General features: G+C 47.0%; 1 protein-coding gene across 1 annotated transcript in view; it reads right to left on the reverse strand.

The window, feature by feature from the left end:
* Positions 1-19,912, reverse strand: part of FBXO41 (F-box protein 41) — a 224,529-nt gene that overhangs the window by 107,564 nt on the left and 97,053 nt on the right. Inside the window, exon 2 of the mRNA XM_089661500.1 lies at positions 7,350-8,325. Coding sequence (XP_089517626.1) covers positions 7,350-8,086 — 737 coding nt within the window. The 5' untranslated portion in view covers positions 8,087-8,325. The remainder of the gene's footprint in view (positions 1-7,349; positions 8,326-19,912) is intronic.

Raw genomic sequence — 19,912 nt, forward strand, 5'->3', positions numbered from 1 at the left:
GGAAGAATGCTCCTTACATTGGTGATCAGTGGGAAGAATGTCCCTTACATTGGTGATCAGTGAGAAGAATGCTCTTTACATTGGTGGTCAGTGGGAAGAATGCCCCTTACATTGGTGATCAGTGGGAAGAATGTCCCTTACATTGGTGATCAGTGGGAAGAATGTCCCTTACATTGGTGATCAGTGGGAAGAATGTCCCTTACATTGGTGATCAGTGGGAAGAATGCCCCTTACATTGGTGATCAGTGAGAAGAATGTCCCTTACATTGGTGATCAGTGAGAAGAATGCCCCTTACATTGGTGATCAGTGGGAAGAATGCTCCTTACATTGGTGATCAGTGGGAAGAATGTCCCTTACATTGGTGATCAGTGGGAAGAATGCTCCTTACATTGGTGATCAGTGGGAAGAATGTCCCTTACATTGGTGATCAGTGAGAAGAATGCTCCTTACATTGGTGATCAGTGGGAAGAATGCCCCTTACATTGGTGATCAATTTTTCTGTATTCTGCTATCAATACCCCTTCATTTGTTGATTAACAGAAAGGATGCCCCTCACATTTTTGTTTAGTTGGATGAAGAATCTCCCCTTACTTTGTTGTTCAGTGGGAAGAATGTCCCTTACATTGGTGATCAGTGGGAAGAATGTCCCTTACATTGGTGATCAGTGGGAAGAATGCTCCTTACATTGGTGGTCAGTGGGAAGAATGTCCCTTACATTGGTGGTCAGTGGGAAGAATGTCCCTTACATTGGTGGTCAGTGGGAAGAATGCCCCTTACATTGGTGATCAGTGGGAAGAATGCCCCTTACATTGGTGGTCAGTGGGAAGAATGCTCCTTACATTGGTGATCAGTGGGAAGAATGCCCCTTACATTGGTGGTCAGTGAGAAGAATGTGAGCAGAGCCAACTGGCCTGTGCACACGGGGCCTTTTTCTCTATCCCTCACTAATGCCCGAGACCAGACCATTCATGTGAATTCAACATTAAGGCGGCACCCCGAATTAGAAGTGAGCCGTACATGCGGTGCAATTGTATCATAAACTGAAGCTTTGCTGCATACACCACATTGTCCCATGATACAGACACCAATCTGGAATGTAACATTTTGAAGGAGACACCACAGAGCGTATGTTCTATTCCACCAGTTCAGCTCTCCTATCACCACACCCCCAATGATAGCCTGTGGTTCCACCATGTACCTGCATAAATCCTTCTGCATCCATGACTTAGGGTTCTTTCTCAACTCCTTACATGCCCATGGCTAGGTCCCTAGGGCCTCCACCACGTGGATTCAGTCTCTTTAGCTGGGGCACTGACCACTAGGGAGGGGAACAGTGAGCTGCCCCCCTTGCTATATGGAGGACCCATCACTTCTGCTGGCACTAGACTCCTGCTGTCTGGCTTCCCTTGCGCTGGTTACCCCTAGCAAATGCATGTCTTCCTCTCCACCCATTGTGTGCCTAACAGGCCCCGTTCCTTGCAATATGCCATGCACCACCATTGTAGCATGTGCTGGTTGCTGGTCTTGACTCATCCAGATCCCTCAAGGGCAACAAGTCTAAGCTCTGATGAAGGGTCACGTCCATACAACCCCTGAAATGCATTGGCTGTGACAACTAAAATTCAAAATCTGAACTGGTGCCCACACCCAGGTGCTCTTATCTCTTAGCTCTACACCAGCCTTTCTGAACCTTTTAACCCCCAAGGAACCATTGAAGTAATCTGTATATCTCAGGGGACCCTTGGTAAATTTAGTCCATTGGGGTTCATTGTGAAGATGCCCCTTACGCTGGTGTTGATAAGTTTGAAGAATGCTACACTTACGGGGTAGCAAGAATAACACCCTTGCAGTCATGCCACTGGCTCTGCCGGGGGGCACTGGACCCAGATCTATGCAGGCAGCCTCAGATGGGAGGTCAGGTAGCCATAGCTCAAGGAACCCCTAGCCAACCCTGGAGGAACCATGTTTGAGAATGGCTGCTCTACACAATGCTTCATGTTCATTTCTTACAGGGACTTACAGAGGGTATAGAAAAGAATCACCCCCTTTTAAATAATCACATTTTGTTGTTTTGCAGCCTGAAATGAAGACAGACACCGTTTTTGTTTTATCCAGCTGTATTTACTTAAAAACATCCAAGTGAAAGTTATAACACCGAAGTGTCAGGAAGAAAAAAACTGTCCGTCTTCATTTCAGGCTGGCAGGATCAACAGGTACTTTTCTTAACAAAAATAGCATTCTATGGTATATTTAACCGTCCAAAATGGAGCAAATAAGAGACGGTCATGAGAGTTCCCATACCCTGTACCTCAATCCCGGGCACTTTCACCCCCTTCCTGCCCAGGCCCATTTTCAGCTTTCAGCGCTGTCACACTTTGAATATTAACCCCTTGCCCTCCTGAGGATTTCCCCCCTTTCCTGACCAGGCCATTTTTTGCGCTGCATTACTTTAACTGACAATTGCGCGGTCATGCTGCACCCAAATGAAATTTATGTAATTTTTTTCTCCCCACAAATAGAGTTTTCTTTCGGTGGTATTTGATCGTCTGTGTGGTTTTTATTTTTTGCGCTATAAAAAAAAAAAAAAACAATTTTGAAAAAAAAACACAATATTTTTTACTTTTTGCTATAAAACATGTCCAATAAAAAAATTTAAAAAATGAAATTTCCTCATAAATTTAGGTCAAAATGTATTCTGCTCCGTGTCTTTGCTAAAAAAAATCCTGATACGTGTAAATTAATTGGTTTACGTGAAAGTGATAGCGTTCACAAATGGCGGTATAGATACAGGGTTTTTTTTTTTAATTATTACTAGCTATGGCGGTGATCCGCGACTTATAGCAGGACTGCGGCGGGCATTCTGACACTGGGGGGGAACTGACATCCCCAGTGACACCAATACAGTGATCAGTGCTAAAAAAAAGCACTGACACTGTACTAATGGTACTGGGTAGGAAGGGGTTAACATCTGGGGCGATCAAAGGGTTAACTGTGTGCTGGTTGTGTTTTACTATGCGGAGGTGTCTGTGTGCTTCACTGTAAGCACACTGCTTTGGATGGCTGTGCTGTGTGCAGGAGCTGACAGGGAGAACTGTTTTGTTTACTAACAGTTCTCCCCCCACATCGGAGATTATTATTATTATACAGGATTTATATGGCGCCAACAGTTTGCTCAGCACTTTACAATATAAGGGGGGCGGTACAATTAAAATACATTTCAGTACAGAAGGAATAGGAGGGCCCGGCTCGTGGAGCTTACAATCTAAAGTAAGGGGGAGGGGATACAAAAGGTGATAGCTGCGGGGGATGATCCGGCGGAGGTGATTCAAGTACAGTTCTTAGGTGGAGGTGGGGTGGGCTTCCCTGAAGAAGTGAGTTTTCAAAGATCGCCTAAAGGCAGACAGGGTGGGGGCTAATCAGACATATTGTGGTAGGGAGTTCCAGAGGATGGGAGAGGACCTTGGCAATCACCAGGCGTGGGCGAGTAATCACTAGCCGACACCCGGTGATTGACAGCCGTGGCCCCGAATGGCAGAGCCCCCTACCCGAAAATGCAAAATCACGTATATATACGTGATTTTGCGCACCCGTGCCGCCCTGTAGCAGTATATCTGCTATAGGGCGGATGGAAAGAGGTTAATTACTCAGTCATGCACAGGGGCGGACTGACAACTCATGGGGCCCCCAGGCAATAGGAGATCATGGGGCCCCTGTGTCCTTGCCCAAACTCAAAAAAGCCTATGAAAAAGGTACCAGGGGCATCTCATGGGGCCCCCTACTGACCCCGGGCCCTCGGGCAGTGCCCGAGTTTCCAAATGGTCAGTCCGCCCCTGGTCATGCAACACTGTACCCATATGAAATTGTTATCATTTTTTTCAGACAGAGCTTTCTTTTGGTGGTATTTAATCACCTCTGGGGATTTTATTTTTTTTACACTATAAACGAAAAAACTATCTATATATAAATGCCTGAGGCTCCACAAAAATAAAACGTAAAAATAATAAAATGGTAAGTTATAATGTCCAGATGGGATATATAACTATGCATATAAATATAAAAGTTCTATTGTGCTATTTAAGGAGATACAATCAGGATGGTGACTCAGATACTCCCAGTTAGGCGTAAATTCGGTGTCGTGCAGGAAATAATAAAATTGCGCACTCACCAGATGCGCAGTTATCAAAACCAGATGTTCCCTGGGAACCTGGGTCCTGGGACGGATGCAGCTCCGAATGGATAGGCTTTCCCTTAGGAATGGGCAGTAAGATGACGCCTCTAAAGGTCTTCTCAAATGGTGGGCTGCGATAGGGGTCAGCAGTTGGATCACTCTCCTCTGGGCCTTAGGGATGGTCACCAATAGGTCCTGGCAGGGGCGGACTGACAACTCATGGGGCCCCCGGGCAATAGGGGATCATGGGGCCCCTGTGTCCTTGCCCAAACTCAAAAAAGCCTATGAAAAAAGTACCAGGGGCATCTCATGGGGCCCCCTACTGACCCCGGGCCCTCGGGCAGTGCCCGAGTTTCTAAATGGTCAGTCCGCCCCCGGTTCCTGGGGAATTAGATGCTCAGCACGTCTATACTTTTTGAGCCAGAAGAGTGACTGTGTGCCTGGCTGTGGATACACTAGCTTGAGAAAGAACCTTTGGGACCATATCAAGCCCCGTCTGGGGTTAGCGCTACACTCAGGGGTGGACTGACAACTCATGCGGCCCCCGGGCAATAGGGGATCATGGGGCCCCTGTGTGCTCGCCCACACTCAAACCACACCCAAAAAAGCCTATGAAAGGTACCAGGGGCATCTCATGGGGCCCCTTACTGACCCCGGGCCCTCGGGCAGTGCCCGAGGTTACGAATGGTCACTCCGCCCCTGGCTACACTTGTACACCATTATATTGGCCAAATGTTGTGGTCACCCTCATTTTCAACAGCATTATATCACAAAACATAAATAAGTAAATAAATAAATAAAAAAAGATACTTCATAACACATTTGGATTTGAAGTGTCCTGACTGACCATAGTGGGCATAGTAAGATAGAAAATTAAATTGTTACTAAACCCACAACAGTAGCATCACTTTGTATATTTTTTTTGTTTTATGGTTGAACTGGATGGACTTTTATCTTTTTTCAGCCAGACTAATTATGTAACTATATGCAGTAAATCATGCTTGTTATAATCACTGTACCTAAGGGGTTAATACTCTGCATTTAGTAAAAATGCTTTTTGATCCTGTCTTCTCTGATCCTCCCCTTCTTCCAGTGTCCCCCTTTTATCTCCAGATAAGACATATTGTGTGGAGTTACTCTGCACATGCTCAGTTTGGTGTGTATTGCTAGAGAGTTGTTTTTTTTTTGAACAGTGCATGTGATCAGCACAGAGCCAATTAGCAATGTCCAGAAAGAGGTCAGGGGTCCTGTATCCTCCTAGAGCTGAATGAAAACTCCACCTACAAGCTTTGACATGTGATCTGCTGGACGCTGATAGAAGTCACAAGACTGCTACATACTGCTGATGAGAAAAGGAGTTTAGTAGTTTATATTTACTAAAATAATTGGACTTCCATGTTCTGTGTACTGTGGGAGAGCGAATATAGTGAATGCAGGGTCCGGGGAGACCAGATATAGTGAATGCAGGGTCCGGGGAGACCAGATATAGTGAATGCAGGGTCCGGGGAGAGCGGATATAGTGAATGCAGGGTCCGGGGAGACCAGATATAGTGAATGCAGGGTCCGGGGAGACCAGATATAGTGAATGCAGGGTCCGGGGAGAGCGGATATAGTGAATGCAGGGTCCGGGGAGACCAGATATAGTGAATACAGGGTCCGGGGAGACCGGATATAGTGAATGCGGGGTCCAGGGAGACCGGATATAGTGAATGCGGGGTCCGGGGAGAGCGGATATAGTGAATGCAGGGTCCGGAGAGACTGGATATAGTGAATGCAGGGTCCGGGGAGACCAGATATAGTGAATGCAGGGTCCGGGGAGAGCGGATATAGTGAATGCGGGGTCCATGGAGAGCGGATATAGTGAATGCGGGGTCAGGGGAGACCAGATATAGTGAATGCAGGGTCCAGGGAGACCAGATATAGTGAATACAGGGTCCGGGGAGACCGGATATAGTGAATGCGGGGTCCAGGGAGACCGGATATAGTGAATGCGGGGTCCGGGGAGAGCGGATATAGTGAATGCAGGGTCAGGGGAGAGCGGATATAGTGAATGCAGGGTCCGGAGAGACCAGATATAGTGAATGTAGGGTCAGGGGAGAGCGGATATAGTGAATGCAGGGTCCGGGGAGAGCGGATATAGTGAATGCGGGGTCTGGGGAGAGCGGATATAGTGAATGCAGGGTCCACGGAGAGCGGATATAGTGAATGCGGGGTCTGGGGAGACCGGATATAGTGAATGCGAGGGTCCAGGGTGAGCGAATATAGTGAATGCAGGGTCCGGGGAGAGCGGATATAGTGAATGCAGGGTCTGGGGAGAGCAGATATAGTGAATGCAGGGTCCGGGGAGAGCGGATATAGTGAATGCGGGGTCCGGGGAGAGCGGATATAGTGAATGCAGGGTCCGGGGAGAGCGGATATAGTGAATGCAGGGTCTGGGGAGAGCGGATATAGTGAATGCAGGGTCTGGGGAGAGCGGATATAGTGAATGCGGGGTCTGGGGAGAATGGATATAGTGAATGCAGGGTCAGGGGAGAGCGGATATAGTGAATGCGGGGTCTGGGGAGAATGGATATAGTGAATGCGGGGTCCGGGGAGAACAGATATAGCGAATGCTGGGTTCTGGGAGACCAGATATAGCGAAAGAGGGTCCTAGGAGACCGGATATAGTGAATTCAGGGGTCGGGGAGAGCGGATATAGTGAATGCAGGGTCCAGGGAGACCGGATATAGTGAATGCAGGGTCTGGGGAGACCAGATATAGTGAATGCAGGGTCTGGGGAGACCAGATATAGTGAATGCAGGGTCCGGGGAGAGCGGATATACTGAATGCATGGTCCGGGGAGAGCGGATATACTGAATGCAGGGTCCGGGGACAGCGGATATACTGAATGCAGGGATCTGGGTTTAGTAACACTTTAAAGTCAGCCTGAACTATGAAAAAAACGAAGGCTGCCATCGCTGAGCTCTCTTTCTGGTAATGACAATTGCTTAGCTATCATGCTGATCCAATGACTTGTTTCTGAGGCACTGACCTGGAATGAATCAGATCTCTGACTTTCTAATCTGCATGCTTGTTACAAGTCAATGGCACAAAAGGTTCTCAGACGGTCATCAAGGCAGCCATAGTTTACCTTATACAGCTTTCCATCACAAAGAATGAGACATAGAAATAAATACTCACTGCTGTTTCTTGTTCAGCTCCTGTTCCTTCTGGACCAGGTCCTGCTTGAGGGACGCCAACATCTCCACACTAACGTCCACCTGCCTGGTGAGCTCCGAGGCCCTGTCCTCCAGTTCTTGCTTTTCCATGCCCAGCCTCACACTCTCCTGCTTGGCCTTTTCTAGCTCCGAACTTTTCCTCTCCAGCTCAACCTGCAGCCTACCAACTTGCGTGGCAATCTTCTGCTCCACCTCTTCCGTCAACTTCTCCAGTCGCTTGTCCACCTCGAGCTTCTCGAATGCCCTCACCTTCAGCCGTGCCAGGCCTTCTTCGTAGGCCGCATCCACAGCAGCAGAAGCCGCTGCAGCAGCCGCCACAGCTGCTGGCGGTGGGGTGTGAGAGGTTGCCATGGTGGTTTTGGTAAATATCTCTCCAAGGGGGATCTCCACCTCCTGGGTGTATCGAGTAGACGTTGGGCTGAATTCCTCAGACTGTACTAAGTCCCGAGTGAACCTCTGCTCCTTTCCTTGGAACGATGTGCTTTCAAAGACGTCCCGGCGGTGGCCTGGGGTCAACAAAGCGGCTTCGCTGGTCAAAGGGAAGACGGCAGCATCGCAAATGCTGTTGGTCTTGGACAGAACGTAAAGGGTCTCATAGGTGTGGTTGTATTCCAGGTGGGCCCTCAGCGAGGACAGGCTCCTGAAACGCTTGTGCTCTCCGCACCTCGGACACCGATAAGGCAGGTCCAAAGAGGCCATCCCTCAGCTCCTAATATGGCGACTGTCCTTTAGCCCTGAACAGAGCAGGCAGATGGTGAGGGTCATGGTGTGCCTGGGACTCGGGAGAAGTCAAAGATCGGGGGCAAATACTCTCTTAGAAGGCTTTGGGTCAGCAGAATCATCTTCTGTGGTCAACGGTCAGCCCCTCTATACTGATATTGGAAAAGATATTAAGGCTGGTAAACTTCTGAGGCTGTATCATCCAAACGGTCACCAGGCTGTGGAGGGGAAGAAGAAAAAAAGCCACCATCAGATACAATGTGGACATCTGCATAAGCAGCAACATGCAACAATACCTTTCAATTCTTAGAAAAGTTTTTTCAAGTAGATCTAATCCAAATTACTACAATCTCATAAATTTTATTTAAAATGCTAAAATAATTTCTCAGTCTTTACATGACAACTTCCGTTACAGTGTGACAACTATCTCCTAACTGTGCCCTGTGTTGTCACCCTATCTTGAAGTGGTTGTAAACCCTCACATATACCCACTGAAGTGACCGGCCTCAGGTGATACACAGAGATGAAACAAATCCTCCTACATAAGTTGTACCTGTCTATCTGCAGTCTTCTCTTCTCTACATCCATTCAAAGTCCAGAATTCATAAAGCTTGTCTGAGAGTTCAGAAAAACAGGTGGAGAGCTGAAATTACACACTGCAGAGCTCAATGAGCAGACCTTTAAGAATTGATTGGCCTTCACACAGACAGCTGAGACTGTCAATCTGCTGGAGGTCCTTCCCATGCAGGGGCAGACTGCCCATTCCAGCAGTCGAGCACTGCCCGAGGGCCAGGGGTCAGTAGAGGGCCCCATGAAATGCCCCTGGTACCTTTTATAAGCTTTTTTGGGTGTGCTATGAGTGTGGGCATGGACACAGGGGCCCCATGATCCCCTATTGCCCGGGGGCCCCATGAGTTGTCAGCCTGCCCCTGCTCCCATGTCACCATTTTTCTCTTGGTGTCAGGAAAACGCATCAGAAATGATTCATGCTGATAAAGGAGCTCAATGAGGAGACTGTTAAGAATTGATTGGCCTTCACACAGAGAGCTGAGACTGTCAGTCTGCTGGAGGTCCCTCCCCTGTCACCATTTTTCTCTTGGTGTCAGGAAAACGCATCAGAAATGATTCATGCTGATAAAGGAGCTCAATGAGGAGACTGTTAAGAATTGATTGGCCTTCACACAGAGAGCTGAGACTGTCAGTCTGCTGGAGGTCCCTCCCATGTCACCATTTTTCTCTTGGTGTCAGGAAAATTCATCAGAAATGATTCATGCTGATAAAGGAGCTCAATGAGGAGACTGTTAAGAATTGATTGGCCTTCACACAGAGAGCTGAGACTGTCAGTCTGCTGGAGGTCCCTCCCATGTCACCATTTTTCTCTTGGTGTCAGGAAAATTCATCAGAAATGATTCATGCTGATAAAGGAGCTCAATGAGGAGACTGTTAAGAATTGATTGGCCTTCACATAGAGAGCTGAGACTGTCAGTCTGCTGGAGGTCCCTGCAATGTCACCATTTTTCTCTTGGTGTCAGGAAAACTCATCAGAAATTATTTATGCTGATCAGGGGCGGACTGAAAACTCATGGAGCCCCCGGGCAATAGGGGATCATGGGGCCCCTGTGTCCTTGCCAAAACGCAAAAAAGCCTATGAAAAAGGTACCAGGGGCATCTCATGGGGCCCCCTACTGACCCCGGGCCCTCGGGCAGTGCCCGAGTTTCCAAATGGTCAGTCCGCCCCTGATGCTGATAAAAAGAACTCAATGAGGTGACCTTTAAGAATTGATTGGCCTTCACACAGAGAGCTGAGACTGTCAATGTGCTGGAGGTCCCTCCCGTGTCACCATTTTTCTCTTGGTGTCAGGAAAACTCATCAGAAATGATTCATGCTGATAAAAGAGGAATGAGGCAGCAGAGAGAAATGACACTTAGTGCTCTGAATTGGGACACGTGCATAAAATAGAGGGATATGTTTTGTTCATATTTCATGTCTAAGGTTTACAACCACTTTAAGCTCCACCCTATACCATTAAAAGACAACTCTGATTTTTTTCAAAATGTAGTTAACTTTAAGAAGTTCCACACAAGGCATCATGTACTGTAACTTAAAGCATACAGTGCCTTGGAAAAGTATTCATACCCCTTAAAATTTTCAACATTTTGTCATGTTACAACCAAAAATGTAAATGTATTTTATTGGGATTGGATGTGATAGACCAACACAAAGTGGAACATAATTGTGAAGTGGAAGGAAAATGAGAAATGGTTTTCAACGTTTTTTAAAAATAAATATCTGAAAAGTGTGGTGTGCATTTGTATTCAGCCCCCTTTACTCTGACACCCCTAACTAAAATCTAATGGAACCAATTGCCTTCAGACGTCACCTAAATAGTAAACAGAGTCCACCTGAATGCATGGCTGAAGACCTGGTGTAAGAGGGAAGGATTTGGGTTTCTAGAGCGCTGGGCTGACTTCTCATTGGGGTGCAACCTATATGCTAGAGATGGTCGGCACCTAAATGGAAGGGGGTCTGCTGTGCTGGGGGAGGGGTTTATGGGAAGGCTGGAGGAGTATATAAACTAGGATCGAGGGGGGAGGGAGAATGAGACGATAATGGGGTAGACAGATCAGACAGGGGTCAGTACTTATTGGTGGGTGGAATGGGGAAAGATGGGGGGAAGGCTATGGCAGATGATAAGAAGGTTCCCATGTTACAAACAACCAGTGGAATTGGTAACATTTGTATGAAAATAAAAAATATGCAAAATACATGAGAACAAGGTGTCAATGAAAGAAAGTTTTTGTTCACCAATGCCAGGAGTCTGACAAGCAAACTAGGTGAGTTGGAAGGTTTGGTGCATGAAGAGAACTAGGATTTCATTGGTATTGCTGAATCTTGGCTTCATTCCTCACATGACTGGGCCATTCATATTCCTGGCTATGTTCTCTTTCGGAGAGACGGGGGAAATAGGAAAGGTGGTGGAGTCTGTCTCTATGTGAGAAGTGATCTCAGAGCGAGTGGGAAAGAGGACCTAGTTGATGGAGAGTGTGATGAGGCTGAAGTATTATGGGTGGGACTGCACATGGGGGGGCGGTACTACAAAGGTCATCATTGGAGTCTGTTATAGGCCTCCAAGTGTTAATGAGGAGGTGGAAACTCAGCTCCTTGCACAGATGGAAAGGGCTGCAAGGGCTGGGACACAGGGGTGTATTTACCACAAGGCAAACAAGGCATTTGCCTAGGGCGGCATTTTTCAGGGGGGGCAGCACTGCCCTTCAGAAGAAGGGACACACACGGCATGGGGATCTGGTGGGTTCCAAGAGAGGTTGCGGGTTTTATGACGGTGGATGCACAGTCCGACTCTCATTCCCGGGAATGTCCGGAGCTGTGAAGGTGAGTGTCTTTCTCTCTCTCGCCATGGGGGATGGTGGCTGGTGTATGGGGGGCAGTAGTAGTGGAAGGCTCTCTCGGGTGGGAGGCAGGGGTGTTGTTGGTCAATATCAGGCTCTCTCTGCAGGGGTCGACGCTTTTTGTGTTACCTAGGGCAGCAGAAAACCTAAATACACCGCTGCTGGGACAGTGATAATAATGGGGGATTTTAACTACCTGGAAATTGACCTGAGTAAGGGCACTGCAGGAGCAGTTAAAGGGCAAAAATGTTTAAACCTACTACAGGACAATTTTATGGTACAGTTCATAGAGGCCCCAACTAGGAATGATGCTCTGCTGGACCTGGTAATCTCAAACCATGCAGAGATTAGGAATGTCCATATAAAAGAACATCTGGGTAGCAGTGACCATAACATGATTTCATTTATTGTTAGCTGTAAACATCAAGCTCATACGGGAAAAATAAAAACACTCAACTTTAAGAGAGCTAATTTTCCAAGTCTCAGAGCTGCTCTCCAAGACTTCGACTGGGAGGGAATATAGACATTGATGAACACAACACAGAAATGGGAGTTCTTCAAAAAGACTGTATGTGAACACACTGCAAAATATATTCCCATGGGCAACAAGAGTAAAAGGCTAAAAATAAAACCTATGTGGCTTACGGCCAAAGTTAAAAAGGCTATAGATAAGAAAAGAGCTTTTATTAAGTATAAAAATGAAGAAACGCGATCATCGTTTAAACATTACAAGGAACATCACAGAATATGAAAAAGGAAATAAAGGCGCAAAAACTGAAAACGAACGACAGATTGCAAATGATAGCAGGACCAACCCCAAAATTCTAAGTTCTAAAAGTTCTAATGGGAGCGTTTGCGTCGCGGCGAAACGGACGCCTCTGGACGAGTCAGGAGGCGTTGAAGCCTCCTATTCTCGTCTATGGTGCCGCTCCGCAAACGCCCGGCCAGTGTTTGCGGTGCGGTTGCAACGTGGTTGCAGGGCGTTTGTGGAGCGGTAACACCACTCAAACTGCATTATAGGCGTTTGTGGGGCGTTATTAACGCTCGGCAAACGCCTAGCAACCGCCGCTAAACCGCGCATGCGGCGTTTGCCGAGCGTTAAAAAACGCTCCGCAAACGCCGGACCAACGCTTGCCAAACGCTATAGGGGCGTTTGGCAAGCGTTGGCAAAACAGCCAAGTGTGAACGAGCCCTTACAGAACCATCTAGAGGGGGTGACTGGGGACAAAGAGAAGGACAATGTATGGAATCCCTTCTTCAGCTCTGTGTATACAAAGGAGCATGGGGGGAGGGGCTCTTGTCCATAATGGGGAGTGGTACTGACACAGCTCCAGATGATCCACATTGGCTCACAACTGATATGACCCAAAAATATTTAGACAGAAAGGTGAATAAAGCCCCTGGACCGGACGGCATACACCCACGGGGGCCTTAAAGAATTGAGCTCTGTCATCTCACAGCCATTGTTTCTCATTTTTAGGGACTCTTTAATGACTGGCATAGAACCACTGGATTGGTGTAAAGCCAATGTGGTGCCAATATTTAAAAAGGGGTCAAAATCTTTACCAAGTAATTATAGACCTGTTAGTGTAACTTCTATAGTTGGGAAGATACTGGAGAGTTTAATAAAAGACTCGGTGATGGCCTCTGTTATTCTCTAGGCAATCAAGGCAGATTATGGCTGGTGGCAGGGTGCTGTACATAGCTTCTTGAAACCATCCCAGCACCCGGCCTCAGTCCTCCTCTCCAGAACCCTTAGTCCTCTTGGGAGGAGTTATGCAAATATTAAAATGCCTTGACGGGCGGATATCAATCTGGAGGAGTGGGCTTTCCTGACGTGATGCTGAGCCTTTGTAATTGAAATGCAATCAATGAAAGAGGTGGACCTGGGACAGTCAGGCTGGGGAGGAAAGGGCTGGAGGATGCTGGTTGTCCCCCAGCCAGGAAGCTCACAGTGTGCAGAGAAATCAGAGGGAGCTGTTTCAGTGTAGAAGAGACTGTGCTACAAAATGATGGAGAACCACTTACCTACCACCCTATAACAGATGTACTGCTACAGGGTGGCCGCTGTGGGCAATATCACGCAAATATATGTGATTTTGCAGATCTATACCCTTGCTGCCATTGGTTGCTGCGGATGTCAATCACCGGGGCCCGGCTGGGACTCCGTGATCGCCACTAAAGCTGAGAGAGGAGAGACCTGAAGTGTAAACAACTCCTGTCAGCATGGACATGCTGCTTTGTATCTCCCTGCACAGTAGAGAAATACAAAGCAGCATGTCTCTTTAGTAAAACACAAAACAACACAGGTCTCCTGTCAGCATGGACATGCTGCTGTGTATCTCCCTGCAGAGTAGAGAAATACAAAGCAGCATGTCCACTTAGTAAAACACAAAACAACAAAAGGTCTCCTGTTAGCATGGAATTGCTGCTGTGTATCTCCCTGCAGAGTAAAGAAATACAAAGCAGCATGTCCACTTAGTAAAACACAAAACAACAAAAGGTCTCCTGTTAGCATGGAATTGCTGCTGTGTATCTCCCTGCACAGTAGAGTAGAGAAACACAAAGCAGCATGTCTCCTTAGTAAAACACAAAACAACACAGGTCTCCTGTCAGCATGGACATGCTGTTTTGTATGAAATACAAAGCAGCATGTCCACTTAGTAAAACACAAAACAACAAACGGTCTCCTGTCAGCATGGACTTGCTGCTTTGTATCTCCCTGCACAGTAGAGAAATACAAAGCAGCATGTCTCCTTAGTAAAACACAAAACAACACAAGTCTTCTGTCAGCATGGACTTGCTGCTTTGTATCTCCCTGCACAGTAGAGAAATACAAAGCAGCACGTCTCCCTAGTTAAACACAAAACAACAAACAGTCTCCTGTCAGCATGGACTTGCTGCTGTGTATCTCCCTGCACAGTAGAGAAACACAAAGCAGCATGCCTCCTTAGCAAAACACAAAACAACACAGGTCTCCTGTCAGCATGGACTTGCTGCTTTGTATCTCCCTGCACAGTAGAGAAATACAAAGACCATGCCTCCTTAGTAAAACAAAAAACAACACAGGTCTCCTGTCAGCATGGACTTGCTGCTTTGTATCTCCCTGCACAGTAGAGAAATACAAAGCAGCATGCCTCCTTAGTAAAACACAAAACAACACAGGTCTCCTGTCAGCATGGACTTGCTGCTTTGTATCTCCCTGCACAGTAGAGAAATACAAAGCAGCATGTCTCCTTAGTAAAACAAAAAACAACACAGGTCTCCTGTCAGCATGGACTTGCTGCTGTGTATCTCCCTGCACCCTGCACAGTAGAGAAACACAAAGCAGCAAGTCTCCCTAGTAAAACACAAAACAACACAGGTCTCCTGTCAGCATGGATTTACTGCTGTGTATCTCCCTGCACAGTAGAGAAACACAAAGCAGCATGTCTCCTTAGTAAAACACAAAACACAGGTCTCCTGTCAGCATGGACTTGCCGCTGTGTATTTCCCTGCACAGTAGAGAAATACAAAGCAGCATATCTCCTTAGTAAAACACAAAACAACAAAAGGTCTCCTGTCAGCATGGACTTGCTGCTTTGTATCTCCCTGCACAGTAGAGAAATACAAAGCAGCATGTCTCCTTAGTAAAACACAAAACAACAAAAGGTCTCCTGTCAGCATGGACTTTCTGCTGTGTATCTCCCTGCACAGTAGAGAAATACAAAGCAGCATGTCTCCTTAGTAAAACACAAAACAACAAACAGTCTCCTGTCAGCATGGACTTTCTGCTGTGTATCTCCCTGCACAGTAGAGAAATACAAAGCAGCATGTCTCCCTAGTAAAATAACACAGCACACAGTAACCCTAGCTTCACACCTAAGCGTTTTCTGCAGCATTTTGCTTTTTGCAGAAAAGCACTACAGTCCCTTTAACATGACTTCCTATGGGACAGGTTCACATCTCCGCATTTTCACCCGGAGCGTATTTTGGAAAGGGTCGGGGACTTTTTTAAACGCATAAAGTTGCGTTTTTGGTTCTATAGACTCCAATGGAAATGCTGAAAAAAAAGCATGTAGTGCGTTTTTGCTGCATTTTGCGTTTTAATCTGACTAGCAACAAGAAAAAGAAATGCAAAATGCATCAAAAAGCGCAACAAAAATGCCAAACGGCCCACCAAAAGCAATGCAGGAACGGATTAAACGCAAACTGCATATGTGTGTACCTAGCCTTAACCCCTTGATCGCCCCAGATGTTAACCCCTTCCTGCCCAGTGTCATTAGTACTTACATTAGTAGCTTTTTATTAGCACTGATCACTGTATTGGTGTCACTGAAGATGTCAGTGACACCAAGTCAGTTCCCATCCAGTGTCAGAATGTCCGCCGCAGTCCTGCCATAAGTAGATGATCACCGCCATTACTAGTATAAAAAAAAAATTCCACTATATCTATACCGCCATTTGTAGACGCTATAACGTTCACGTAAACCAATTAATTTACACGTATTGGGATTTTTTTTTATCAAAGACACGGAGCAGAATACATTTTGGCCGAAATTTATGACGAAATTAAATTTTTTAAATTTGTTTAATAGCAAAAAGTCAAAAATAAAGTTTTTTTCCTCACAATTGTCGGTCTTTTTTTTTATAGCATAAAAAATAAAAAACCGAGAGACGGTCAAATACCACCGAAAGAAAGATCAATTTGTGGAAAAAAAAGGACGTAAATTTCATTTGGGCGCAGCGTTGCATGACCGCGCAATTGTCAGTTAAAGCAACGCAGCGCATCGCAAAAAAGGGCCTGGTCAGGAAGAGGGGGAAATCCTCCAGAGGGCGAGGGGTTAACATCCAAGATTGTTACATTGTTACAGAAAAAATCCATCTCCTTCAACCGATAGAATTGGATACAATCCGATGGACTGGCGGGAGGTCGGTATCCCCGGAGGTGTCGGGACCATACGAGAATCCGCATTCATCACGTACTGCACGTGTGTCTTCCAGCGTCGCGGACGGAGAACGCGTCAAACTGTGCGGTTGCTAAGCAGCGCGCGTTTACCTGAATCCTCGCTGCGTTTCTCACACACACTCGCCTGTGATTGGATATCCATTCAGGCGATCAAACACCACCGAAAGAAAGCTCAATTTGTGGGAAAAAAAGGACGTAAATCTCATTTGGGTGCAGCGTTGCATGACCGCGCAATTGCCAGTTAAAGCAACGCATCGCAAAAAAGGGCCTGGTCAGGAAGGGGGGGAAATCCTCCAGAGGGCGAGGGGTTAACATCCAAGATTGTTACATTGTTACAGAAAAAATCCATCTCCTTCAACCGATAGAATTGGATACAATCCGATGGACTGGCGGGAGGTCGGTATCCCCGGAGGTGTCGGGACCATACGAGAATCCGCATTCATCACGTACTGCACGTGTGTCTTCCAGCGTCGCGGACGGAGAACGCGTCAAACTGTGCGGTTGCTAAGCAGCGCGCGTTTACCTGAATCCTCGCTGCGTTTCTCACACACACTCGCCTGTGATTGGATATCCATTCAGGCGATCAAACACCACCGAAAGAAAGCTCAATTTGTGGGAAAAAAAGGACGTAAATCTCATTTGGGTGCAGCGTTGCATGACCGCGCAATTGTCAGTTAAAGCAACGCATCGCAAAAAAGGGCCTGGTCAGGAAGGGGGGGAAATCCTCCGGAGGGCGAGGGGTTAACATCTAAGCAGGGGCAAACTGATAACTCATGGGGCCCCCGGGCAATAGGGGATCATGGGGCCCCGTGTCCTTGCCCACACTCAAAACACACCCAAAAAAGCCTATAAAAGGTACCAGGAGCACCTCATGGGGCCCCCTACTGATCCCGGGCCCTCGTGCAGGGCCGAGTGCTCGAATGGTCAGTCCGCCCCTGCATCCAAGATTGTTACATAGTCAGGAGGAAAAAGATACAAATCCATCTCCTTCAACTGATAGAATTGGATACAATCAGATGGACTGACGGGAGGTCGGCGTCCCCGGAGGTGTCGGGACCATACGAGAATCCGCATTCATCACGTACTGCATGTGTTTTTTCCAGCCTCGCGGACGGAGAACGCGTCAAACTGTGCGGTTGCTAAGCTGCACGCGTTTACCTGAACCCTCGCGGCGTTTCTCACACACACTCGCCTGTGAATGGATATCCATTCAGGCGATCAAACACCACCGAAAGAAAGCTCAATTTGTGGGAAAAAAAGGACATAAATCTCATTTGGGTGCAGCGTTGCATGACCGCGCAATTGTCAGTTAAAGCAACGCATTGCAAAAAAGGGCCTGGTCAGGAAGGGGGGGAAATCCTCCGGAGGGCGAGGGGTTAACATCCAAGATTGTTACAGAAAAAGATACAAATCCATCTCCTTCAACCGATAGAATTGGATACAATCCGACGGACTGGTGGGAGGTCGGCGTCCCCGGAGGTATCGGGACCATACGAGAATCCGCATTCATCACGTACTGCACGTGTTTCTTCCAGCCTCGCGGACGGAGAACGCGTCGAACTGTGCGGTTGCTAAGCAGCGCGCGTTTACCTGAATCCTCGCGGCGTTTCTCACACACGCTCGCCTGTGATTGGATATCGCCGGGCGGACTCATTACATGGAGGTTAAGTAAGAAATTGCTGTCGCCGTGTCTGATCCGGAACGCCTGCCGATCGAAGCTACCAGAGCGACTTCCTGACGCTGCGGCGGAGGCTTTTATGTCTCGTTAGTCTACCCCGAGCATCACGGAGCGCTCGCGTCTGAGGATGAAAAGCGGCGCACGCCGCGCACGTCTCCGCTAATGAGATCTCCGCACTGCATGTCTCTGTTAGGCTGGGTGACACCTGAGTGGAGCGGGAACTCGTTTTTGTTTTCTTGTGCATGCGATGGAAGATTTCTACTCGTCGCGCTCAGGGCAACCCATTCACTTGAAACGCCCCAAAGAAGCTCCAAAATTGGTTTCAAGAGAGGAGCATGCTGCGTTTTTTTCACCGCGCATTTTGGTGTGTTTGTATGTCATTTGTCACGCAACAAAACACGTGCCTGCTACCTGCGCTTGAAGTGCCCTTAGGGCCGGGTTCACACTCCATGCGTTTCAGTTGCTTTTTTTCTGCATCTAAAACGCACAGAAAGTAGGTGATATGGTTGTCAATGTCATAGTTCACATCAGTGCTTGCAGTTCCAGTGCGTTCCGGATGCAGAAAAAAAAGTAGAACAGGCCGCATTATTACTGCACTGGAAGGCAGTAAAACGCATAAAAAACACACCAAAACGCACTGGAACACACATGTCCCTATTTAAATTGAAGAAAAAGAGAGGGTAAAAAAATGAACCGGAAAGCATCAAAAACGCACCGGAACACACCAAAAACACATAAAAACCGCACTGGAACACACCAAAAATGCACTGGAACGCACATGTCCCTATTTGAATTGAAGAAAAAGAGAGGGGGAAAAAATTAACCTGAACTCATCAAAAACGCACCGGAACATACATGTCCGTTGTTTAAATTGAAGAAAAAGAACGGGGAAAACAATGATCCAAAGTTCAGCAAAAATGCACCAGAACACACCAAAAACGCACCGGAACACACATGTATGTATTTAAATTGAAGAAAAAGAGAGGGGAAAAAATTAACTGGAGTTCATCAAAAACGCATCGGAACGCACATGTCCCTATTTAAATAGAAGTAAAAGAGAGGGGAAAAATGAACCTGAACTCATCAAAAATGCACCGGAACGCACCAAAAACGCACTGGAACACATAAAAAATGCACTGGAACACAAATGTCCCTATTTAAATTGAAGAAAAAGAGAAAGGAAAAATTGAACCAGAACACATCAAAAACGCACTGGAATGCATCAAAAACACACCAAAAATGCACTGGAACGGGCCAGAAACACATAAAAAACGCACATGTAGAAACACATCCGGAACGCCTCTGGACTGCGTTTCTATGGAGTGAACCGACCCTTAATGATTAATGACACTGCAAGCGTGATGTGCATTTGCGTGTTTCCATTCACATGAACGGGCCGCCCTGTGCGCAACAAACGCCCTGAAAAAGCGCCAAAACCTTTTGGAGGCGGAACGCGGGGCATTTTTTTTTAAATTGCACAATCCGATGCATTTGTGGCGCACTGCCTTGCAGGCAAACACGCGCCCGCTACCTGCGTTTGGCATACCGGTGACGACCGCAGAGCGTTTCCACTCACCTGAAGAGCCGCTTGAAGTCCAGACCTTTTCTGGCAGCTTTTTGTTGTTCTGATAGAACTTTTCATAGAAGCCCCCAAACAGTAAACATTTTTTGTAAAGCAGAGGCCTTAGAGAATAAATTGGTGGGTGTTACGATTTTTTTTTTTTTACGTCACACAGTATTTGCGCAGCGGTTTTTCAAACGCAATTTTTTT

The sequence above is a fragment of the Staurois parvus genome, unplaced genomic scaffold, assembly GCF_062004578.1.
Source record: "Staurois parvus isolate SC_StPar_1 unplaced genomic scaffold, SC_StPar_1.0 ptg001347l, whole genome shotgun sequence".
NCBI classification, from domain to species: Eukaryota; Metazoa; Chordata; class Amphibia; order Anura; family Ranidae; genus Staurois; species Staurois parvus.